We start from the raw sequence: 26,451 nt of genomic DNA, 5'->3' as shown, positions 1-26,451 counted from the left end.
TGTTCCCAAAGTGTTTTTTGTGGTTGCATCCTGCTGATATCAAGGAGTGTCATTGCTGTGGGGTGGGAGGGGGCTGGTCTGGTCCAGGTGGGTGCCACAATGAATTCCAGGTCCAAAAGTTATTAACTTCTCCTGTGTACCAGCTGTTCTTCCGTGTCCAGATTGTCTTTGTTTACCTCGTCTCACCGTTCCAGTGTTTTACGAGTGTTGCTTGACTCTATGTTGCACCAATCCACGATGTAACCCCACCCCCCTCCGGGCACGCAGCAGGTTCTATGTCACAAAGAGCTTAATCGTTTGGCTACAAGACGCAGCTCCAGACATTATTTACACAAGCGTTGCTCTCCGAGCTCCTACAGGGAGCAGCACATCTATATTTTTGTTGGAATCGCTCCCAGAAGCAGGCACTCGTTCACGGGGCCTGCCCAGAAAGTAAATTGAGAAATAATTTTTCTGTAATAGCTTGCTGTTGTTTGGAGAAGGTGAGAGTTAATCACAGTGGAGAGAGCTGTTCTCTTGCCTCTCTGCCTGACTTATTATGCGAGGGCCACCGCGCTGCATCAGCACTACAAAAAGTAATCAAGCCACCATCTTTGTCTTCGATGTTATCTGAGAGCGGCAATAAAGAACGACCACATGGCGAGACGACGGCGAGTTTAACCGCCTCGGTTAAAGCTACTGAGATCAGCTGATCCTCTGTGGTTGAAAACATTTGTCCAACCATCTTCCTGAAGGGCAGGAAGGAAAGAAATATTCTCTTGCATATATCCCCACCTGACGCTGCAGTTAAAACAACCTCCAAACTATGACTTTGTGGAGACATTACCCAGCGCTGGGGAACGTCGACCTGAGACAAATGTTGTTTTGAGGCCTGTGGCAGAGGAAAAGGTGCAGGTCAGACTCAAAGTTCAAAGTGCAGTCAGTGAGTCACCTCAACAAAACACAGCTCTGTTGTTTTTCGTCCTCCTGCGACGCTGCCAGGCAGTCACAACAAACCATAATTCTGTTTTTCACCAGCTCCCAACTTCGCTGTTTTTTATTTATTTTTTCTTTTCGCAGGGCCGACAGGTTTGCAGACCAGTAATGATGAAGCAAATACCTTTTAGAAAATTAAAAAATTATTAAATAAATAAAAGAAGGGGGTGGTGGGACATTTAGATGCAGTTCCAGATACACTCGCCTGCCCTGATCCGTTGTCACAGCAACAGAAGATTAAGCATCCACTTCAGAAAGCTCTGCAACAACCTCTTCCAAGCAACACATATATTTAAAAAAAAATTATAATTTCCTTCTTCCTTCTCCGTCTTCAGATCGAATCAGCCGGGGCCGTTATCTCGTACGAGCATGTCTCTCAATTTGTCTGCGAACTAACGGGTCAGCTGTAGCAGCTGCACGCTCCCAAACACGCCACCGACTTCACGTAATAAGATGCGGTTTCATAACTGCCGTGCGCTCGTGTCGTTTTGCAGATGTTCAACTTTGCATTTTTCTCACTGTGAGTACGAGCTTTATGCGTTTTATATAAAAACACGACTATTTCTCACACAACTAATACGTGTGCTTATTATTCTATCCTTTCACTGTATGTTTTCGTATATTGTTTCATCCATCTCCTCCATCTTGGTTTCGTCCTACCTCGTCCCTCGGGGGGAACCTAAAAGTGGATTAGTGCAACCATAATAAATCTTACCGAGTGCATCCAGTCTTTGGCTTTCACGAGGCATTAGCCTACTTTTGAGTCAAGACTGAGCCGTGTAACCTGATAACACATGATGAGGTGGTTAGGAAAACAAAGCGCGAGCAGGTGGAGTTGTTACCGCTCAGAAAGCTTTATCATGCACTTAAGCAGAGAGACTGAAAAAATACGAGCGTTTGACGGCTCGCGCTGATGATTTAAAAAAAGGTTCTGCTATCATCAACCTTCATTATTTTACTTTGGAAAAAGACAGAGGCCCAGGAGCAGTGTTCTGACAGGTGTTTGGTGCCTCTGTTTACTGCTTTGTTAAATTAGCTCGCTATCTAATGGGGGACCTGAAACACACTTCTCTTTTTTGGGGTTTAAACTCTTTCAGACACAACCTAGTTTGGAGAAGCCAGGAACAAATAACGAAGACGAGACAAGCCTCTGTTAACCCCATTTTTTTTTTTTTTATTCCGCTCTTGCTCAGATCTGTACTCATTTCTCATTTCGGGTGTTCCTGTGGTTGTTTGGCAGCGGTGAGCAAAGAAATACTCCTCAAACTACTACTCAAATGGGAGGTAAAATTATTTATGAAAGCAAAATGAAAAACACTTTCATTGCAGAAAATTACCCCAATGACAGATTTGACATATATATATATATATACGTGTGTATAACATTGTTCTCGGTATTGATTGTTGTAGCTGCCGAATTTAGTTCGTCAGGTTCCAGCCAAGAGTAGCTGTAAGATGATTAATAGTTTATTAGATCTGACTTAATGTTACCTCTTTGAGCTACAACCTGCCTTTAAATGAAACCATCTGGAAAATGTAAAAGGAGGAAAATGTTAGTGTAACTGGCAGCAACGCGGATATCTGCATTTTTTAAGTGGTTGCAGATTAAAAAAAATATATAATACTGTTGGTAATTTAGTGAAATAAATGCATTCTATTTCATCCTTACTGACCGCCAGAGGCGGTGCTTCAAGCACTGAATGCATCCATCTCGCGCATGCGCAGGTCGAGTATTATACCAACAAAGTCACCTGTGACCCCTGATGACCCCGGTCACCTATATCTTCCGGTGACATCAGAGGATCGGTTCCTTTTCATCTTCTCGCTTCGCAGGTAACTGCACGCCACTACGCTAGCTAAAGCTAAGTGGCTATTGCTTCGTTGCCGGTAGCCTTGCGACGTTTCGTCGGAGCCGCGAGCTGCTCGCCCCTCCAAAGGCTGCAACGGACTCCGCCGAGAGGTTTGTGGTTTGCCGCGGACACATCTGCATCGGCTTTTCATCCTCGGTTGGATAAGTTTATTTCGTTCTATTATATACATTCTTAAGTGCAACCGGTTACTCGTTGGTTGTATTTGTTTGTTTGTTGGTGGAGGTAGTGTTCCCGCTCCCTCTCCCGGCATAATATTATGTGAATCAGCTGTTGGCATTGCGTGTGCTTGCCATTAGTGCTGACTATCGGTGCAACCCTTTTGCATTCGCTTTGTTTTGTTGTTTCGTTTGCTGGTGAAGGCAGTGGCCTCGCTCCCTCTCCCGGCATTCGTACCGGTATATGGTTGTATTATATATTTGTATTATATTTTCAATTGTTGGTGAAGGCAGTGGCCTCGCTCCCTCTCCCGACATTTGTACCGCTATATATTTGTATTATTTTTCAGTTGCTGGTGAAGGCAGTGACCTCGCTCCCTCTCCCAGCATCTGTACCGCTAATGTTTGCCAATTAGCTGTAGGCATTGCGTGTGCTTGCCGTTGACTATCGGTTGCAACCGATTGTACTCGTTTTGTGTTGCATTTTTCACTTGTTGGTGACGGTAGTGATTTCGCTCCCTCTCCCGGCATTTGCATTGCACTTGGTATTTCAGTTGATTGATGTGCATCAGCGGTCATTTTCTTGACCGTTTGATACTTTTCTTTCCCTATTAATTATTACCGGCGTTTTTCGCTCGGCCTACCTTAGTTTGTGTATTGTGGTGCCATTTTGACTGTGCCCGTTTTGTGCAAATACCCCTAACTGGTGAAGGCAGTGCTTACGCTCCCGCTCCCAGCATAGGTGTGATTTTGTAGTTGGTAGCAGTGTTCCCGCTGAGGCTAACTCATCTCCTGCAACATTTATCTGGTGACGGCGGCGGTTTCGCTCCCTCTCCCACTGTCTGTTGCTTTCTGTTTGTTTTCCTGGTTGTCACCATGTTTGGCAACCATTCTTGTTCGGCCTGTATGGCTTCTCTGCAGCCTGAAGATGGCCATGATTTGTGTCCCTCATGCCTCGGCCTTGAGCATCTGAAGGAGGCTCTTTCAGATGACGCCTGCATGAACTGCAGCTTCATGCCCCGGGCAGTGAGGGCTGCCAGACTAGCTGAGGTAGAACAACTGTTGACCCTCAGCCCATCAGCTGAACAGCTGACCCCAGCACAGGGAGTGGTTCCAACTCGGTCTGGCAGGCCCAAACGTCGTGCTGCCGAGACAGCAGTCCCCACTTCCAGGAAGAGGGTTAAGGAGTCCAGCCTTGCTTCCAAGGTGGACCAGTTAACAACAGAAATTAATAATATGAAATCCCTCTTCCTAACCTTCCAGTCTGGGACTAGTGCAGGGGAGCCAGCTGCTTCAGTGCCTCCAGCGGCCACCTTGGAGCCGGAGGAAGATGTGCTTTCCATGGCGGCGTCAGCCACTCAATTTGCCGAATATGAGCCGGAAGTGGTTGCGCAGGATGTAACCTCCCGTGCTTCCGCGGCAGGCTCCTGCTCATCGACCCACAGCTCCGCTGGTGGTTCTGATGATGGCTCAATGGGAGCCATCATTCGTATGGCCCTGGCCCGTTTGCAGTTAGACCTACCGCAAGCTCAGTCGGCTCCAGCCAGTGCTTTCTTCAGGCGTGGTCCATCCCACACTAACTTTACTGTCCCCCCATCAGAAGAGTATCTGAGGGAGTTGCATGCATGTTGGAGGGATTCTAGAACTCTCTCTCATGCAACATCTGATGGCCGCACCCTGGCAGCCATGCAGGATGCACCCAGATTTGGCTTGGGCCGCATGCCAGCAATTGAGCCCCCTATAGCTGCTCTGATTGTCTCGCCTGATGAGGCTCTGAGGCCAGATGCGAGGTGTCCTCGTCCCCAGTGTCGGGTTACGGATGACCTAATCTGTAAAGCCTATGACGCAGCGGCACGCATGGGACGCATAGGTAATTCTATGTCCCACCTGCTGCTCGCGCTATCAGCATCCCTGCAGGAGACTACAGTGGATGCTCCCGTCCACAATTTCAGCGACGCTTCCCTGCAGGCATTCGCGCTGATGTCTAGAGAGCTGGGGCGATTGATGTCCACTCTCGTCCAGGCTCGCCGTCAGGTTTGGCTGGCGCAATCTCCTCTGACTGATGCATGTAGGAGAACTCTCCGCAGTGTTCCGGTGGAACCTGGGGAGCTATTTGGGTCTGCGGCTCTAGAGGCGCTTAACCGCACAGTTCAAGCCAGACAGACTCGATTTCAGCTGTCTGAGCTTCAAAGGAATATGCCCCCTCCTAGCGGCCCTAGGAGCTCTTCAGTTGCCCCCCAGCGCCGGCCTCATCCACAGGCTTATCCCAGTAGCTATCGCAGGTCTCAGCGCACACCTTCACTGCCTGCCCACCAGCAGGCACGGGGTTTTCGGGCCTCTGAGCAGCTGCCCTCTAGGCAACCTCAGGCCTCTCATGCTGCCCGTCGTGCCCCCAGAGCCTCTAGAGGCCGGGGGACCCGGCGCTGAGGCCCAGGGGCCGGTCGTCGGCTGTTTTTCCCAGCAGCAGCTCAGTTACTGGGCTGCTTCCACCAGGGACCCCTGGGTGCTTTCCACCTTGACCCACGGGTACAAACTTCAGTTCCGACGCCGGCCCCCAGCCTATGGCCGGGTCAAGATGACCACCATACGCGACCCGGCAAAAGCCCAAGCCCTCAGCCAGGAGTTGTCCGTCCTCCTGGACAAAGGTGCCATCGAGCCAGTAGATCCCCTGTTGCAACCAGGGGGATTCTACTCCACTTACTTTCTAGTAACAAAGAAAGACGGCGGACTCCGTCCCATCCTCGACCTGAGGGGTCTCAACAGATTCCTGAAGGTCTTGAGGTTCCACATGCTCAGCAATGCAGAGGTTCTGCGCACTGTGGCCAGAGAGGAGTGGTTTACATCAATAGACCTGAAGGATGCCTACTTTCATGTCCCCATAGCTCCAAACCACAGACAGTTTCTGCGGTTCGCTTTTCACGGGCGTCATTACCAGTTCAGGGTGCTCCCGTTGGCCTCTCCCTTCCCCACGGGTTTTCACCAGGTGCATGATGGCAGCCCTCTCACCCCTGCAGTCGCAGGGCATGAAGGTCCTCCCATATCTGGACGACTGGCTCATCTGTGCACCGTCCCAATCTCAGGTGGCCCTGGACACGACACATCTTCTGTCCCACGTGGCCCGACTGGGCCTGAAGGTAAATTTTACCAAGAGTTGCCTGGTTCCCTCGCAGAGCACACTCTTTCTCGGAATGACTCTCGATTCAGTCGCCATGAAGGCCTGTCCGTCACCACAGCGGGTGGACGACATTCTCCGCCTCCTTCTCTTGTTTCAGGAAGGCAGGTGGTTGCGCTATGTGGAGTTTTTTGCGCCTCCTCGGGAAACTGACGGCTGCTGCCAATGTGGTTCCTCTGGGACTGCTGTCGCTACGTCCTCTTCAGAGGTGGCTGCACAGCTTTCATTTCGATGTTCGATGGCACAGGCACAGGAGACTCAGAGTGTCACGCTGTTGCCTTCTTGCTCTGGCCCCATGGAGAGAGAGATCATTTCTCCTTCAGGGCATGCCCTTGGGTTCCATTGCATCCCGTCGGGAAGCCATCACAACAGATGCCTCCCTCTCAGGGTGGGGCGCCGTGTGGCAGAACCGGACAGCTCAGGGGCTGTGGTCTGCTCGAGACCGCTCGATGCATATCAATGTTCTAGAACTGTGGGCTGTGCACAGGGCACTGCTTTTCTTCCTTCCCTTCCTGAGAGGCCGACATGTGCTTATACGGTCGGACAATGTCTCAACCGTCTCCCACATAAACCACCAGGGGGGCACCAGGTCTGCCCAACTGTTGCAGGCATCCCGGGACCTGCTGTTGTGGGCAGCCCCACGTCTGGCCAGCCTGAGAGCAATGTATTTGCCCGGGGAAAAGAACCAGGCTGCCGACTTCCTCTCTCGTTACAAACCGCCGCCAGGGGAGTGGCGGCTTCATCCAGAGGTCGTTCTCAAAATCTGGGAGGTCTTTGGCAAGGCAGAGGTGGATCTGTTTGCCACGGAGGAGTCGACCCATTGCCCTCTCTGGTTCTCTTTGACAGAAGAGAGCAGCCCTCTGGGTCAGGACGCTCTTGCCCACGATTGGCCAGACAGTCTTCTCTATGCGTTTCCGCCAATCCCTCTGATTTTTCCAACGCTACAGAGGGTCCTCCAGCAGGGCCACAGACTGCTGTTGGTAGCCCCCTTTTGGCCAGCAGGACGTGGTTCCCATTGCTGAGCAGGCTCTGCCGCAGCTCACCATGGCGCCTCCCCGACAGGAAAGATCTCCTGTCTCAGTTACAGGGCCAGATTTGGCATCCCGACCCTCCTCGCCTGCAGCTATGGGTCTGGCCGCTGCAGGGCCCAACCCCCTACTGACAGAGTGTTCAAATTCTGTCCGTAATACCATATTGAATGCCAGGGCGCCTTCTACCCGGTTGCAATATGAAAATAGGTGGCAGCTGTTCACTGAGTGGTGTTCAGACAGGGTGAGGACCCTGTGAACTGTTCAATCCCTAAGATTTTGGAGTTCCTCCAGTCACTCTTGGATAAGGGTCGGTCCCCGGCTACTCTGAGGGTGTATGTGGCAGCCATTTCCTCTCGACATGTTCGGGTGGAAAATGACACAGTAGGGTGCCACAGATTGGTGTCACTTTTTCTGAAGGGGGCGTGGCGGTTGCGACCCCCACGAGCACAACGTGCCCCAGCATGGGATCTGCACCTGGTGCTAGATGCTCTGTGTTTGCCTCCCTTTGAACCCCTGGAACAGGCAGAGCTGAAGTGGGTCTCTGTTAAGACTGCCTTTCTCCTTGCCATTGCTTCAGCAAAGCGGGTCGGAGAGCTACATGCTCTATCCGTCAGTGATTCATGTCTGAGGTGGAACTCGGATGGTTCAGGGGTTACTCTTTGGCCAAACACAGCCTTTCTCCCGAAGGTTCTGTCGTCATTGAACCTCAATCGACCTATCCACCTAGCACAACTTGTCCCCCCAGCAGGGGAGGACAGGTTAAGACTGCTGTGTCCTGTGCGGGCTCTGAGAACCTATGTAACTGCGACCGCAGGTATAAGACGGTCAGACCAGCTCTTCCTCTGCTATGGTGGTCCTAGGAAAGGCTGTGCTCTCTCCAAACAACGACTGTCTCATTGGGTTGTTGACGTCATCACCCACGCATATAAAGGAGGTGGTCATCCCCTGCCGTCAGGGGTGAGGTGCCACTCTACCAGGGCCGTCTCAACATCATGGGCGGCCCTGCGTGGTGTGCCCCTGGAAGACATCTGTGATGCAGCATCATGGGCATCACCAAGTACCTTCTCCAGGTTCTATCGGGTGAATGTTGCCACCCCCCATCCGATGGGTGTGGTCCTGTTGCCTGACTCTGCTGTTTCCTCTCAATGAGGTATGCATTGGAATTCTTCGTGACTTTGTTGTTATGGGTCATCCAGTGCTTGAAGCACCGCCTCTGGCGGTCAGTAAGGATGAAATAGAACGAAAGTTACGTATGTAACTACGGTTCTATGAATCCTGGATGACCGCCAGAGCGTTCCGTCACTCAGAATCCTCGTGCACTCGCGAGAAGATTCTGCAGGAACCGATCCTCTGATGTCACCGGAAGATATAGGTGACCGGGGTCATCAGGGGTCACAGGTGACTTTGTTGGTATAATACTCGACCTGCGCATGCGCGAGATGGATGCATTCAGTGCTTGAAGCACCGCCTCTGGCGGTCATCCAGGATTCATAGAACCGTAGTTACATACGTAACTTTCGTTTTATATATATGTGAAGTACCTTAAACCTTTAACCAGTGTATCCCCACTAATCTTTCTGCATTGTCTCAATAATGCGTGCAGTAGCTCTCTCCACTACTGAATGTGCTTTGTCTAGACACACTTGATGTTTCCTCCTCTGCTGGGTTCTGATTAAAGGGAGTGATTTTCTTGCCACTGTCGTTTTAGTGTTTGCTCTGGGGGGTTTTCAGGCTCCGGGTTCTGTAAAGCATCCTGAGACAATGTGGATTGTATTTGACGCTATATAAATAAAATCGAATTGAGTTTTTATCTCCCATTTCTGGTAGTAACAATAATTGCATCGGCGCCGGTTGATGCTTGTGCATGACGTATGCCTGCTGTCAACAGCCTCTGAGTTCTTTCTCCGAGTTAGTTTCATCTGGAGCATCAGGATATTCCAGGAAGCCCCTGAAAACTGGTCTGGAGTCGTTCCGATGGGAACTGATTACGCTCCGGCTCTGCTCCAGTATTTATATCTCAGATGAAACACTGATAAATACGCGTTGACGCAAATGTGGAGCGGATACTAAACGGAAATCCATGCACATATATGTTTTCTGAAACTGGGAATTCACTGGGAAATAATTCTGCTCCTGCAAAGAACTTCCAGCCAGGTCACAAAAATAACAAAAAACATCTACTGAGGAGGAGGGCATTATTTTATCGTGAGTCATCTTGTATTTAGTTTTTAGAGATAAGTTTTACTTCCACCTGCCCATTTTTGGACAATAAACTTTCAGCCAGGTTTTCTTTCAGCTTTTAAACGTATTTCGGTTCTGTTCAGAACAAATAAATTCCACCTCCAGGTCTGTTCGATGAATGTAGAAGTGCAAAAAACTGCATGTTTACAGTCTGGTACAAAAACCTATTCATGACGACTGTACAGGGGGTGATTTTTCTGTAACTCATTTGTTTATTTATTATTAAAGTTTAAAATTCTGCATAATTAAGGGCGTTCCCACTTTGAGTGACAGGTAGCGGAGAGTTTGGTGGGCAGGTCTCTACATCAAATCAGAATCCAATGGGTGACGTCACGATGGGTTTATCCATAGTATAAACAGTCAATGCTCTCCTCCCGATATGTGTCCAAGTCCTCTTCTGTTGTAAAACAAAGTGGTTAATAAGTTCATTACATGCATTAGCGCCTCTCATGGGACGGACTGTATTACACGTGACGGCCATGCATCACTTTGCGTCACCATACGTCGCGTCTGAGCATCGTGGAACTGAAATCGTTTACAACAAAATGGCTCTGATGCGAATGCAAAGATATTTTTTCTCCTTCTTGACATTGACTCGTACTCTGATTAGAACTGAGTCTGGCTATCATCAGAAACGTCTCCTAGTCTGTATTTACCAGCCACAGATGATCAACTCATAGGATCAAAACCTTTTTTCTAACAGCGCTTCCTTCATATTCCTTGCTGCTGCAGGCGAGGCTCCGGGCTAGTCTCTCATTTACTTCTCTCTCCAGGTTTGACAAAGAAACTACTTACTGCTACATAGCCGGTGCAAAACAGTCTCTAAACAAGACACCAGATTTAAAAAAATGAAAAAAATGAACCTAATTAACTCAATCAGAAACGTGTGACCTCGTTTAGACGACTAACTCTGCTTCCTCATATCTTACTGCACCTCGTGAAAACAACCTGCTCCTCAGAGGCCAAAAGCTCTTTCCCCCTCATCCTGCAGGTATCAGCGCCGACATCGACTTGTCGCCTGACAGCAGCGGTGAGATCTCTCACTTGCAGGAACAGTGCAAATTACTCTCCCCCGTATGTAGGTCAGCTCTTCTCTCACCTCACTCAGACAGAACAGAGATATCATGGACAGGCGACCTGAACGATCGGCGCTCCACAAACAGGCCCCAGCATGCGCCCGCGGACAAACGCTGAGCGCCGTGTGCGACTGTGCACCGTAAATAACACACGGGGTTTGACATTAAAGTCTGAAGCCTTTTACCAAACACTGAGGTGAATGCACTGAACCCAGCAGACAGATGAAATATGTGTGTGTCTTTTTATGAGAAGATTCCTCTCTGCCACACAGACGCTGTGATGTTGGGCCCTAATCCCATTTTAGATGTAATTTAGTTTGCGGAGACTGTGAAGTGTTGCTCTTCAAAGCCGGGGATGCAAGCGAATTCCAGGCATGAGTGACAACAATGTTGCCGCTGTTAAGCTCCTTTCGCTTCCTTTGACTTTGGACTGCCATTCCTTCAATTTGAATTCCGCCAATATTAACTTTCACGGAGCCTTTTTCTTCAGGAGTAGACGCTCTCTCTCCTTTTTAAAGTTATTTATTTATTTTGCGGCTTTGTCTTTGGGTAAAGGAGTTGTCAGGATCAAGGAGGGAGCGAGCCAAAAGGCAGCGCTTGAGAACATTTTTTACTGACAATCAACTGGAATATCAAAAGCTATTTACCGGCTGTACCGGTGATCTAGAGAAAAAAAAACAACAGCTCGTAAATAAATCCATCTTCAGATCCCTGATACTATCAATTTTAATAGAGGAAAAACACTTTGAATTATTTTTGCAGGACTCATAAAGCAGCCGTCCTCACAACGCCCATAAACAAGGCATTTGCTGCGTTGTGTAACCAGACAGAGGGCGGGTTTAGCTTTCTGCCTCGTCTCCTGTTCCTCTTATCATTTCTTCTTGTTATGTGTGAAACACTGGTCACCGCACAGAGGGAGTCATTTTCTCGAGGAGCTGCAGGTTTCGCTGGAGGAGCCATGCTGCATTTCTGTTCCACCTAATTAGAGCAACAAAAGTCGGTGGCCGGCGTAATTGTTCCGATGAGAGGAGTTTCAAAGGGTCAGTGTGAAACACTCATTTTAAAGTCGTTCAAGTTTAGAGTTTTGCTCAGATTCATTCACCTAAACTGAACCGGCTCCACACTACATGAAAACCAGGAATCCTACTTCCCTTCCCCTTATTAACAGCAGAATACCAGAGTTATGCATCATGAAGTGCGTGCTGGCTGATTATTAGTCTTTTCAGTGTGTTAAAGGGCGACCTTTTTGAACTAGACGAAATGTGGTCTGGACGCTCGGAGCTCTGTCAGGTGTGAGATCATTACTTCTAATGTAATGTGTGTCACGTCCCTCTGCAACACAACTGGCCTTTCAGTGGCAGTGCTGGCGTCTTTGGGTGCTTCATGAGCCGTAATTGTGCTAAAAAACACCTGAGGAGGTTCGAATAAAAAGGGCACGACTGCAGAGGCGAAAGTATTTTCGTCTTTTTCTTTAAATGAAATAAACTTTGTTTTCTGAGCTGCATTTCCCAAGAACAACGGTTGAAGCTCAAAGAAAAAACTGATGCAGCAGAACCAGAGTGAGCGTTCGTTTCTTTCCGCTTGTCAGAGGTGCCTACATTACCCACGATGCAACTCAATCAGCCACAGCTCAGCCAGAGGTTTTGATGCATTGCCGCTGAGCTGATGGGCTCTTTGAAGCTCACGGTGCATGAACTTCTCCAACCAGAGCTGGGATGTTTTCGAACAGCTCGGCGCAACACGCTGCATCCTTTTTGTAAAATCACCGCATCATCTTGAGGGTTCAAAAATACAGCTTGTTGCACTACATGCATTTACTGTAATGGACCCACCGCCGGGCCCCGGCAGAGCTGAAGTGTATAATGGTGTCATAAAAAAACATTTTTTAAAAAGGTATGAAAGAGAAGCTTCTTGGAAACATCAGACTCCTCGTGTGCACGCACCAGCTAGGCTGAATATCTGTTCATCTTCTAACAAAACAAAAAAAAACAAAAAACAAAAATGGATGTTTTTGTGACTCCTTCACAACACCTCTCTGCTAATGCACTTAGTCCCTCTTGAAAAATAAATTCTCCTGCTGCAGTTCACAGCAGCCGAACGTATTAACACGGAGCCCGGCTGACGTCTCAACACCAACATGTTTTGTTTGCTCCTGTGACGGTAAAGAGGGTTTTTTAGTACATTAGCTCCGAGGCAGCTCCTGCATCGATTATCCCCACGGACAGAGACATGAGAGGCTGGTCCTAATTGTAGGTTTATAGCAGAGACACTTGATGAGTTATTCATTTTCAGACACCATCACCCATATGGTTTTTATTCAGGTCATTTTTTTATTTTTTTTCCTTTGCTCAGGATAGAAACGTTCAGGCGAATGATGCATCTTCTAACGTATTGAGGACATCTGTCCCAGAGCCGTGTTGTTTTGCTACAGGAGGCGTCTGGCTCTTTAGTCCTGATGACATTTTTATGCTGAATCTCTGCAGCCCGTCTGGATGCCGTGCGTCTGCTTTTACTTTCTCCTCCGCTGATTGTCTCAGGATGCGTTTTGTTGTTTTTGTGCTGTGAAGCTGTGTCGGCTGTCATTTAACACAAACCGCTCCCTCAGACTCTCAGTTTGTCACTTTGACATTTGACTTTGTTGTTTTCATCAGAGATTCTGAAAATCTAGAACCAACGTCGACTTTTCACGTCATGTTGTTTTTTTTTTTTGTGTTTATTATTACAATTAATGTCAATGTTTAACATTGATGATAAACTCACTTGACTATGAATATGATTGTGTTTTTGTAATTTATATGTTAGTAGAAATAATTTGGATCAAAGATTCCAAGTTAACTGTTTAGATCAGTGTCTCACAACGTGGTGAGGTTTTGTTTCATGACCTCCTGGTTTATTTTGAAATGTAACAGGTTATTTGTTCTTCCCTCATGTGTCATCACTGGTCTGTCTTCCCTGATTTCCATTTATTTCCACCTGTTTTCCATTATGTGCATGTGTAGTTTGCGTCACGGTTTGTCCGGTGCCAGAGAGTTTCGTCCTTCGTACACACCAGCCCTCCATCCAAGTCCTTGATATCAGCTAAGTTCTTGTTTTTCTTCTACTGGAGCGGTTTTGGTTTGTGTCTTTAGGCCAGGTATCCTTGTTTACATATTTTCGCCTCCTTCTGGAGTGATTTTTTTTGGTCTAATTAATAAAGTTGTCATCTGTTCTGTGGAGTTGTGTGTTCCTAATCTGCAGAGCTGCGTTTTACTCATCAACCTGTCTTCATATCTTCTAGTTATTCATTCCTACCTGAACGCACAATTCTCCAACCTGCTCATGTAACTCACCTGTAATAGAACTGAATCAATATATAACTTTATAAAATCCATAATTATTTATTATGGAAACAGTCACTTATTAACGACCATCTTTTAATAAGCTAAACAATAATAAAATGAGCTCATTCAAAATTTAATTTGAGTTGAGATAATCATGACAGACATTTCATTTTTGGTAATATATCAAATCTTATATGGAAAATGCTGCTATGTTGATTTTAAAAATGTGATCAACTATGATAAACACAAAAAGTCCTACAGTTACTGTATATGTTGACCCAACTACTTTAGTTTCATGCCCCTGTGCTCGTCTCTGTCCCTGTAACATTAACGTCATAAGCAGCACTCTTTGTACCCACTAAATATTTTACAATGCATATTTTGAAAACTACCTGTCCCTTTTCTTGCATGAGCTATTTCTTGTACTATTGCATCGCGCTCAGATCCTGGTTTATTTTTGTTTTCTTTGCCTCTGTCACTTAAGTTTCCTATTTAAAATGATCACGTTTTTGTATAAAACTGAAATAAACTGAAAAACTACAAATAATTTCTGCTGATTTTCTGCTGAAGTTGTCTCCACGCTGCTTTTTAAACAGCTGCAGATCTGATGCCGTTAGGAGCTCAGTTTTCATAACTGGCAAATCTTCTAATAAGTTGTAACTCATTTATACATGAGACAATTAAAAATACTCCCACACTCCGATGAGATGATCCACTCCCACTTGATGACAATATAAATGATTGCACATCCTCAATGAAACGTCTTGTTTTGCTCCTCGTCTTCTCTGAGCTTCTCACATCCAACCACCTGTCAGACTTTCTCGATAAATGAACGTTTGATGCATTCGGGAGAAAGGAAGTTGTTGTATATAAAGAAAAAAAAGAAACACCGCCAATCAATATTCAGCCTCGTTTTTTCTTTCTTTTTTTTTTTTTTATCAAAGTAATTATCCTGGCGCTGAAACAATAATGAGCTGTGAGGATACTTTGCATATCAATTTTAGGCAGTTATCACAAATAATGGGGATGACGTGCAGCCCCACTCGCCCTTTGTGACGGAGTGCGTTGTCGATCTGATTCGGCGTCGGAGCAGATCACTCGGGTGAAACGGTTTTTGATAAAGTCCCGGTGGAGGAGGTGATTGGATCTCCTGGAACATTGGGTGTTGGTTTGGCATCATTCACGGCTGACGTTTCTGAGGAGGCCTTAAAATCCATTAAGCTGTAACAGTATTAACCGTTCATCTCAGACTGGGGGGGAGGCTGCACCGCGAGTCTTTTCCTTTCTTTCTTTCTTTCTTTCTTTCTGTCTTTTTTTTTTTTTTATTGGCACATGTGGCCATCGGCTCTGTGCTGGTCAATCACAGAGACACATTTGAGGGACAAAAGTCTCCTTTCACACATGGACAGCCACAGGCCACAAAAAAAAAGTCTAAATTCAATTATAGAGATAGCATCTGCAAACACATACAGACGCACACGGAGCCCTCCGCGCTCATTCACATTCAGCTGCATGCACAAGCATGTATTCTCTCAGAAACACACACAGATACATGGAGACGAAAGGCGAAGAATTGGCCCCAAACCCTTCAACTCTAGACAGAAATCAATTTCCAACTTGGAACTCGTTGAGGAGAGACACTAATCGGTGGGCAGATAAGGGGGTTGTTTGGCGTCTGATAAGACAAGCGATCACGACACATGTCCCATAAATTCAGATTTTCCAGATTTGCCTTTGGGGATTTTGGGGGCAAAGATTGATAGAAGGGTGAGAAAGAAGAGGAGGAGGAGGAAGGGCAGAAAATTCGCGTGACAACTGATTTCAGTGCTTGGAATCCATTTAACTTTAAATGCACCATTCTGTATCGTTTAATATTAAAAACCTGCTTTTAAAGTAGTCATAAAAAATACTGTGCAATCAATGTGAGAAGTGCTCAGATTCCTCTCCACCAGTGACACAAATCCTGTGACATTGTACCATAAAAGAAAAAAAAGAAGAAAGATCTTTCCACTCACATCAATGACGGTCCACTGCTCCACCACGATGGCGTCGTATGTCGGGTTGGCCACGTTCGGCTCGCCCTCGCCAGCCTCCTGGAAGATGAAGACGCTTTCCACCGACTTAGGCAGCAAATCTGCAGAGAAGAAGGGGGGAAAAAAAATCCAGCCGTGAAAAGCGTATTTACTGGATGGAGTGTGTCTGTCTTGTCTGGCCTCTGGGCCGGAGGAAATGGAGGGATATCACTCAGCCATGTTCACGCACAACCCTTTATTACATAGCCAGCGGTGTGGGCCATTTGGTTGAGCAATGGGCACTTATACATTATGCAAGGTGACTGTGTGGAGGAAAAAAACCCCCCCAAAAACGAGTATGTATTCCCCCTTCTGTGATGTTTAAAAAAAGGAGCGCTACATCAGTTCTGGCTTTCATGCTCAACTAAAGGCTAAAGCTAGGCCAGTGTAGAAGCAGCTAGGATTTAAAACTCCTTTGTGTCCAGAGGATCAGTACTGAAAACCACTCCTTCAACCTCCTGAGACCTGAGCTTTAGATTGGTATACATATTTAATTTCTCCATGGTATTTGGGATTAGTAGGACCCAGTGGTGATTGTGGCTTGGAAATTCTGGTGAGGCCATGCTGCAATCCAGAAATATCATAATCAATACCCTCACAAAAAAAAAAAAAATACACAGTAGCAAGTGACAGAGGGGACCACAGCAGGTGACTAAAATCATCACATAAACAATGCCAGTCTGACGACACATTATCCTATCAATAGTGCCACCAAACAGCAGTGTTCACTATAGAAGATCACTATATCAAATACTCAAGAGTGAAACAATAATGTGACAAACACAATGCACACCCATGGCATGAACAGCACACACCCAATACACAGCAATCAATATACAAAGTCACCACATACAACATACCACAGTCACATGGCTTATTTCACTGGATAATACAATAAAGTCACTAATGTGTAACGAATTATAAAACTATCAGAAAACAGGATCAGAAAAAATTCAGTCCCAACGTCCTCAAACGCTAATTAGCAACATTGTAGCTTGTTGCTATTGATAGAATTTGTTAAATTTACCTGTCATATCAAACTAGAAAAGTTAATAATAAGCTTTTATTTGGTATGCATTTTTAATTTCTGGGATTAGTAGGACATAAGACGTATAAAAACTAAGCATCATCTTTGAACAGGAAGTAGTAGTTTATGGAAAAAAACAATGCCCTCATATGTGGACACTAGGATTATTACATTATAAAGAAGTCACCGCAAAATATAAAACTGTTTATTTAAATACCTGAACATGGCTGTGAAAAGACAGAACTGCAAACAATGAAGTCCCAGCGTCCTCAAACGAGTACTTGCCAATTAGCAAAAATGGCTAATTTGTTGAATTTGTGTGTCATATGAAACTAGAAAAATTAATAAGCATAAACAAATAAGTTTTAACCTTTGCTACCACTAGATGGCCAACTAAAGCGTCCGCTAATGAGGACAATGGGTTTAAATGAAGTACAATAAGCTGCAATAAAACATGCAAATTAACGTCCCCATATGAGGACGCAGGGTCTCAGGTGGTTAGATTAACAAATTTCAATCGGAAAATTGGATGAGGTTTTGTAACTTTTGTCCTGTGATCGGCTGCAAAATGAATCAGCCCGCAATTATGTTCTTACCCCGACTAGTGTGTTGACCTTTTGCTACCACTAGATGGCAGACTAAAGCGTCCACTTAAGACGATGATAACGGGTTTAAATGAACAGAATAAGCTGCTGCAAACCTAAAGCTTAATGTACCAAGATGAGGACGCAGGGTCAAAAAAAAAAAAAAGAAAAGATGGACAGATTTTTAGTAATGGCAAAAACGTAGCCACTGATTAAATGAAGTCTATCCGTGAGGCACCAAGTATAAATCCTTTTGCTAAGCCTGCGTTATTCACCTCAAAAGAGGACTTGAATTAAGTGAGCCGATTGTGTGCTGCTGACCAAATAGATTTTCTAAAACCTCTCTTCTGTCGGAGGCTAACAATCGCAGGATTGGTATCCGAGGCAGAAACGCCGCTCGGGCCCTCGCGAACCCGGGACCCCTGTGCACCCGGCGTCTCTTGTTATTCATTTGATGCACAGGCACATTACAAGCAAGCGCACACACACTCGGACACAATGCAAGGCCCCGCGGCCCAGCCCTTCCCAGCTGGCCTGAGTGCTTTCTCATTACTCCCCACACCATTTACACACTAATACAGTTTGCCGGGGCCCAGGCACCAATACAAGACACTCCACATTTCATTACTGGGCCTTAATAATAGGGAGGGGCGAATGAGAGGTGGCTGGAGAGCTGGCAGAGGCAGGAAGGGAGGGAGAGGTAGATAGAAAGAGGAGGAGGAGGAGGATGACAGGCTCTTTTATTTCCCCCCCCTACCCTGAAAACCCATTTAGGACTCGTGCACGCTCAATTGAAGACATCTCTCAGACATCCACTGCCTCTCTCAAATACAGACATTGTTGCTCACCCCTTCCTTTCCCTTTCACCCTTTCTCTTCCTCTTTTCCCCCTCCCCGATTCCTGCACCTCATCCCACCACCAGCCCCTCTCGTTCGGCGTAAAATGGGAAAGAAACATTTTGTAGAAAGTGCGAGGCGCCGCAGCCCAAACGTTGGCTCCCTGCCGGCGTAACAGGGATCACTCAGGTGAGATCGACACATGGTTTCTGTCTGGATGCTCTACAGGGAGCAGCCTGCAGTCTCTGGTGATAAAGCAGACCGACTCTCTGCAGAGGAGGAGGAGAAGGAGCAGAGCGAGAACGAGGGAAGCGGGAAAGAGAGGGAGTCGGTTGCTGGGGGCGCCGAGTCCGTCGGGGGAATGCATTGGTTGCGTGCACGAATAAACATTATCCTGCGCCTATTGACTGAGAGCCGAGCGGAGCAGCCAGCGGGCCGACTGAGGATAAGTTGTTTACACTTGCAGAAACCACGGTGCACCCTCGGTAAAATTGTTCTCGATCCCCCCTGTGACTCACGTACTCAAGGTCGAGGGGCGAGGCATGCAAATACAGTCGCACGGAAAACAGGGAGCGACAGCGCTGGGACTGAAAGACACCGAAGGAAATGGCGAAGGGGAGAGTCAGCAGAGCTGGAGTGGCAGGAGTGACAGCAGCTGAAATCAACACCCAAATAGCACGAGAAAGGATCGGCAGCAAGCACCCGGTGGACGTCGAAGAGTGCTGACACACACTGAAAACTTTAGCCCTTGGTGCACTTATATGTAAATGTGGGGTGCAAACATCAAGTCGGTCTGGAAGCTATTAGTTCCTAATATTCACTGACATGTACACAACCTGATGTACATTGATTTCAGTAATAATTTGCATTGCATTACTGAGGCTGTTGTTGCATTTATTAAAATGTAATGCTAAGTTGAATTAGCACATAAGCGCCTGCTTCCAGGGATGTAAAGTCAGCAAAATGTGTAAATGCAATTCCTCCAATGTCCACTTGAGGCAGGATATAGACCACAGGTCTTTAACAGGGGGAGGTACAGCGGGGGCGGGGGGTGCAAAGTCTTTGGGCATTAGAAATTTTTCAACATATTTTCACTCGTTCAGCGATACAGGAGCAGTCTCAACAGCGCATCATTTCCACACAGAAAGTCACACTAGCCGAGACCTGTCAGTCTAACCCGTATGTACACAGTAGGCCCCGCCCCTATCGCTGCTGAGCCAATCACGAAGATGCATATTACACATTGACTCTGTCAGGTTCCTCACAATTGGCCTGTTCAGTCCCGAGGTGAAATCGCGGACGGAGGCTGCAGAAGAGAAGCTAACAGTGCAGCTCGCTCCCATCAGCCAACTACTGAGGACAGAATGTTTTGGTGATTCACTGTCCTTTACCACATTTAGCTTATTTAGCTCATGTTTAAAGGTGCTACTTCAAAACTGCTCCTCCGTTTAGTGGGACGTGAGAAAAAAAACAGCCATTATAGTTTGTATACAAACAAGAGGACAGAGAAACTCTCCGGGAGAGTAGAGGTCAACCGTTTCCTCTGGGATTTCGTGAGCACTAACAAACTTTTGCTTCCCTGCCGTTGGTAAAAGGTCACCGCTCTGGACTGCATCATTTTGTCTTCACTTTAAAGAGAGCAGACCTCAACTAATTCATTCTGAATCATCACTTTAAACATTCACAATGTGCGCACCTTCTGCCGAATGTTTCTTTAAGGCCAGTTGGCCGCCGCCGCCGCTGCTGCCGAGCTGGAAAAGTGACCCTGCCCCCGGTCATGTCTGCTTGACATGATTTAAACATGCGTGGCAGGTGCTGCCTCTGAGCTGGAGACAGGCCGCCGACAGCTTATCTATATTTCAAACAGGACGAGTGGAGGTCCGCGCAGAGAGGGACTGAGGAGGGGGGAAGAGGTGAGGGCGTCTAATGTGTGTGGATTGGATGCGAGTCTTTCACCCCGTGGAGCCAGATGTTTGGCAGCTGGCTGGCTGGCTTGGCTGGCACCTGACCACGGGTTACCAGGCAGACTTCGGCTGGCAGGGAGCGAACGGAGCATGGACAGCCTGGTGACTGGGTAGCAGGCTGTGTTTGCAAATTTAGAGAACACACACAGGCCAGAATGTGTGACTAATTAAAATGCATTTTAAATACATAAACTCCAACGCAAGGTTATATTAAATGACTCGTTCAGCGAGCCGTGGCGTCGGCTCACGCGGCAGAAAAAAAGATTTATCCTCCATCCACCTCTCGAATATAATAAAACTAAAATGATAACTGTATTTTCTTGACAAAAAGTTTACATGGAGGGAGGGAACCCATTCCCTTCACCTGACAGAGGACTGTCAGCGTTCCTGGCTCATCACTGACGCTGTCAGTCTCTTTGTCAGATGTGTGCCTGCCGAGGTACTGATGCATGACAGCAGGATTATCCCACCGCTCACAAGATCCTCGATAAACAAGAGTCACCTTACTCTCTCTCTCTTTAACAGGTTCCTGAGAACAAGCGCTGATGCTACTTCAGTGGAAATCTTCTCTCTTCTATTAAACACATCTGCGTGTGGATTCTCAGGTTCAGACCGGCTAATGCGAAGTGAAGAGTGGTGACTGTTGAGTTCGTGCTCCGAAGCTGAAGGGTTCAGTCTGAGAGCCTCCGTGTAGAGTCTGTCCTCTGGCTGCACTCGAGAGGTGGGAGCTGCTGTCAAACCTCCCGCATGTTAAACTGCGAGCACTCGCAGGGACGGGCATGCATCGAGCACGCACGTACACCCATCAGCCATAACATTATGACCACATTCCTGATGTTGTGTAGGCCTTCCATGCACCTGCATCATCCTGGATCATCTCACATATACTTGATCAGTTTGGGATCTAGTGAATTTGGAGGGGGCAGCACAGCGGCCTTGTGTCTGTGTGGGTTTTCTCCAGGTACTCTGGTTACTCAATAGGCTAATAGGTGACCCTAGGTGTGAGTGTGTTGTTTATCTCTGTGTTAGCCCTGTGATAGGACTGGTGATCTGTCCAGTGTCCAGCTAGGACAGGCTCCAGCAACCCTGGCAACGCTAGTGACGATAAGTGGTAGAAGAAGATGAGATGAGATGAATTTGGAGGCCAAGTCAACACCTTGTGCTGTGTTTGTGTGTGCATCCAGCTGGGCATGGCTGCTGCTATGAAAGAGTTTTATGGTCTAGGTGGGTGCCACAAGTCTAAGTAACATCCACACGAATGAATTCCAGGTGCGTAAGTTTCCCAGCAGAACACTGAATTGTCCCAAAACGGTGGATGTTACTCACCATTCCTGTCAGTGGTCATAATGTTCTGCCTGATCGCCGTGTATGCACAAACACGTCAGGGTTCATCTCGGTTCTAATTCGTCAGAACGCTCCCGCAGAATCCCACGCATGTGGTTTCCCTTCCCTCTTTTTCTTCCTCCATTGGCTTTGCCCAAATTTAGAAACCTCTGAGGGCTCACTGTCATGCATATGAATAGCTCAGTGTCTCACAACCAGGCTACAAATCCTCATTGCGGCTCTGGAGATAGCTTAAGCTATACAAGTAACAAAAGCAAACTCCTCGTCAACAACATTATTGTCTATTCTTCAGTAAACAAACACTACCCCTCATCCAGCTGGGAGGTAGTGTGAGCCTGTGTGTTTTTGTGCATATGTGGAAGTCAGGGTGTGTGTGTGTGTGTGTTCCTGTTTTGCAGGCAGTCCCACAGTGTGGATGAATCTTTAATGCGTGTCTTATGACAGTCGGGTCTGCGTGCAGCTCAGATCTGTAAATTCAATATTGCAATAATATCCGACCCTGTGGCTCAGGCGAGGTCTCCACTCACCGCAAACACCGCCGCCACACCAAACAGGACTTTCATCGTCTGAGCGACACACACACACACGCACACACACACACACACAACAAATACGCACACGAATATGCAAACAATGTCCCTTAATGCTTTCTCATCCAGCTTCACCATGGAAACCCATCTTTAGAAGGAGCTCAGGGACACGGTGTGTTTTTGTGTGTAATGTTCATCCCTCTGGATCGTACCCGACAGCTGACGGTCAGAGACAAAGGAAAGGTAGCGTAGCATTTAGTAAAAGGCCAGAGAAAAAAGACAGCTGTGACTAACAGGAACAACGTTGTACAAGCTTTGACAAAATGCAGGTTACTACTTAAAAGAAGGAGGAGAAATTGCTGTATTGTCCTATAATCTTTACAGGTGCGATGTGATGCAACACATTAGTGATGCAAACCACAAAAACACACGCGTGACTTCATGCTTTTAAAAAATCAACTTGTCAAGATTATTAACTCGTCTCTCATCACCAATAATACCAGTTTACCTATCGTGACATCACGATGTTACCTGGAGGCTTGAGGCGAACACCGTGACTTTCACGTCTCCTGTCGGTGGTCATAATGTTGTGGCTGACCGCTGTACTCTGCTGCCGTCTGTGTGGAGCTTAGGCCGGTCAGAGCCTTTCTACCCGTCAGCATTATTCCGTAATTACGCCACTAACGCCCTGAGCTGCGACCAGTCAGCTGTGCTGAGTTTGATTCTGTACTTTCACACAAAGGGAGAGTGGAAACGAGGAGCTCACGTCGGAGCTGAAGTGAATAAATGTGTATCACTGGTTACTTTCACTGAAATCACTGCAGCGCAGACTATAGAGGAGATGGTGTGTAGCAGGTGGAGAAAAGGAGAAACTCACTGAGCTCGTCTGGCTGCAGAAGCAGGTGAATGAGGAAATGCATTTCAGACCAGTCTCCATATCTGGGGAGACGTCAGCTTATAACACGCGACTATAAACTGGGCTTTAAGAGACTCAAAGTACAAAAAATTAAATAAATTTAGACCATTTGGCTTCATGGGATTTAGTGCATTCATATATGCTGTATATATTTCAGTAATAAAAGTAAAAATTCCCATTTGCCCTTTGATTAAACTCTATTTCTGTCACGTCAGTCGACTGAATCTCTTTTATCATCACTCTCTGAATTTCCTTAACATTACCATTTCTACTGTTAGTGTCTTCTTACATGTGCACTTCTGGCATCCAGGTCTCATTAACTGATCAACCCAGCTGGTTTTCTTTCCATTTTTTTGAGCTGCACCCTTCAAAAAAAGCATTTAATTGCTTCCCCTGTGGTAAATTATAACCAATATTATCCCATCACCCTGTCCCTGTTCATAATCCAGCCATGCTTCTCTTTAGGAGCTTTCAAGATGATTATAAATGATGCCACTGTTTAGAATTTAGGCTTCAAAAAGCTCAGAGCTGAAAGGCTAATTAATTTCAATCAATTATCAAATTATGGGTCTTTCATAACAATGGGATCATGATGAATTATTTTCAATGTATGGTTAACTTGGTTAAACTTGGTTGCATGTCGTCAGCACTGGAGCAGATCAGAATGTGAAATGTGTTGTATTGTCAAAAAAAAAAAAGAAAATGTAATTTCTGATGCGCCTCGGATTAAAGCCACTCCAAACCTTCCAATCAGTCGTCTTTGTGGGGATTTGAGGCTGAAGGTTTTCGGTTTAAACTGGGCCAGCGTGCTCTTCCCTCCTTCAGGCTGTTTGCCTGCAAGCGGAGCCCTTCAAATGCTCTTCAGCAGATGAAGGTTGAAGGTGAAGCAGGCCTTTACCACATATAATAAAATGTGAAGCACCTCCGAGTGTAAATATCCGCCCAGCATTGTCTCCTCAATGATCAACACACATACACACAAATAAAAATCCTTGGGTAAACAGTTATGAGTTATTACTGGAGGCTGTAAAGTGGTTGCATGTCGTGAATGCAGACAAAGAGGTGGGGAGGAGACAAATTATGTTTCTTGTATAGAAATAGTCTGGGACCATCAATCTGTCTTTTTAATTGACTTAATTACTGGACAGAATAACAGAGGACACAAACATGTCACTCATGTGCACGTGCTGCCAAGGTTAATAAACTATTTACATCTATGTGGCTTATTCAGATGAATTATTAAGAGCACTTCATGAGCAAGCAGACAGATATATACATTAGTAGAGCGGTAAAATTCATGCTGAAACCACATGTCTGCTCTCACAGAGGTTGGTGCATCTGGCGTTCGGAACGTGCAATCTCATGAGCTTTGGATGATGTTTGCACAAACTTTACAGCGAAGCCATCAAACTGGATGTAGCTTTGAGCTAAATGCTAACGCTGATCAGATTTGATGTCATTTTAATATTTGGCCGCAAGAATAGAATGTATAGACTGTATAAAAAGTGGACGCCATGACTGCTACTCAATAGTTAAAATAGGTGGAGCTCCCCCTGCTGTTTGGTTGCAGTATAGGTCATAAGCCCCGCCCCCTTTTCATGTTAGTGGCTGGAACTTGGGTCAAACTAAATCACTTTGGAATTTTTTCATCATTTTAGGTAGTTAATGCCATGTTGATGTATGTCCAAATGTAAGTTTTTGTTATGATGTCGTAGGATGTCGCCGCCCACATCCCCGAGATACTAGCATCAGGGCGGCGAAAATCTAAGCGTGATCTAGACAGACAGTCTTGCAACCGTCGAGGACACCCACCTGTCAGTCAGTGCCACCAGGCCCTTAAATATATTGATTATTTTTTCTGTAAGGTTGAATATTTAAGGAGTGACTCACTTTTGGATCAAGCCTCAAGTGGCCAATCGAGGAACTGCATTCCTTTTCTAAAGAAGCGGGTATGAGCTGTAGATTCAAAGTGAATTTGTTATCGATGAGAGTGCAATTCATACCGAATGAAACATGGGAATTTATATAGAATCTTAGAGTAATCTTTTACAGAGGAGACATTTCAGTAAAAACCACAAATGACAGTCCCATAATCCCGTGATGGTGCATGAGAAAACGCCCCGTTATCACCGAGGTCACTCAGAAGGACGCGAAGAGCAGCTCAGCTACACTTCCCATGGTCACGGTTAAGTAAGTAATAGTGAAAAGGCCACTCGACCTCAACAGGATCAAAGTGAAATAAAAATCACGGCCATTAGACGGCACATGTGTCTGTCAGCAGACGACAAGCCAGTCGCCTTGTTCTTCACAACAAGGCTGTTACTGTCACTTCCATCTCCCATCCAACTGCATGTCAGTCCCCGTCCTTTAGTGCGCTGCTGTTTTGCTGTCAAACACGTCCTTGAAGCTCATGGGGGCTGAAACGGTCTCCCACATCGTGTTGAGTGTCTCATCGTGAATTCGCAAACTCGTCTCAAAGAAGCTGCTAAATATGGAGACGGCGGGGTTGGGATACTGGATCTAAAGCCCTGAGCTGCACGGCTGTTTGATGTAATTAGCTGCTAACAACAAACGGGAGGCCGCTTTGATGTCACACTGCCAGCTGCTCTCAAGAGACCAAATCCAAAAAACTAAAAAGTACAGCATTCACCTCTGTAAAGTTGTTGGTTTTCTAAAGCGGCTGAGCTTAAGCTGCGAGCTGAATCCAGTCCTACAATTAGATGAATGCAGAGAGTCTCATTCTGTAGCCGATTCACTTTCCCTCCTCACCAAGTAATTTCACTGTTGAAGCGATGCATAACTTAGCAGGGCATGAAAAATGTAAAATATGTTAGAGGGCCCTAATAGGCAGAAAAAATTGAATCATAATAATAATAATAATCCACTTCATTAGTTCATTCTCAGGACATAAAATATGCAAGGAGGCACTAATTTGTTATCAGGTTAATTATCTGTGTTTCAGAGTTGCTGAGGCGTTCACTTTCCCAGATTAATGAATTATGACTCCTATTTACCCCGGCTGGCTTATTTCTGCAGCGTCGGAGCAGAGCACAGAGCCGCCGGGGTCTGATGGAAGAGGAAAACCCAAACAGGAAATAGTTTAAAAGAGGATACCCGGCAGCTCCATGTACTAGAGCTTCTACAGCATCCCGAGCAAATGAAGATCATCATTTAGGGAGCCACACTGTGTACCCTTCTTTTTGAACAGATGCAGCGTCTTCTATCTGTTTCAGACCGCTAGTAGCAACGTGAGGTTTATGTTTGACGTTGGACGTCTACCTTCATGCAACCGGGGGGTTCACGTCGCTGAAGACCTCATCTGGACACTGGACACCAC

At 46.3% G+C, this 26,451-nt stretch overlaps 1 protein-coding gene across 3 annotated transcripts in view; it reads right to left on the bottom strand.

Moving 5' to 3' along the window:
• LOC125015946 (raftlin-like) overlaps window positions 1–26,451 on the bottom strand; it is a 126,564-nt gene that overhangs the window by 16,405 nt on the left and 83,708 nt on the right. For all 3 annotated transcript variants that reach the window (XM_047598052.1, XM_047598054.1, XM_047598053.1), the window contains exon 7: window positions 15,857–15,975. In XM_047598052.1, coding sequence (XP_047454008.1) covers window positions 15,857–15,975 — 119 coding nt within the window. The remainder of the gene's footprint in view (window positions 1–15,856; window positions 15,976–26,451) is intronic.

This window comes from Mugil cephalus, chromosome 11, assembly GCF_022458985.1.
Source record: "Mugil cephalus isolate CIBA_MC_2020 chromosome 11, CIBA_Mcephalus_1.1, whole genome shotgun sequence".
Lineage (NCBI taxonomy): Eukaryota > Metazoa > Chordata > Actinopteri > Mugiliformes > Mugilidae > Mugil > Mugil cephalus.
Note: the sequence above shows the minus strand (reverse complement) of the source record. Positions and strands in the feature narration are given on the sequence as shown.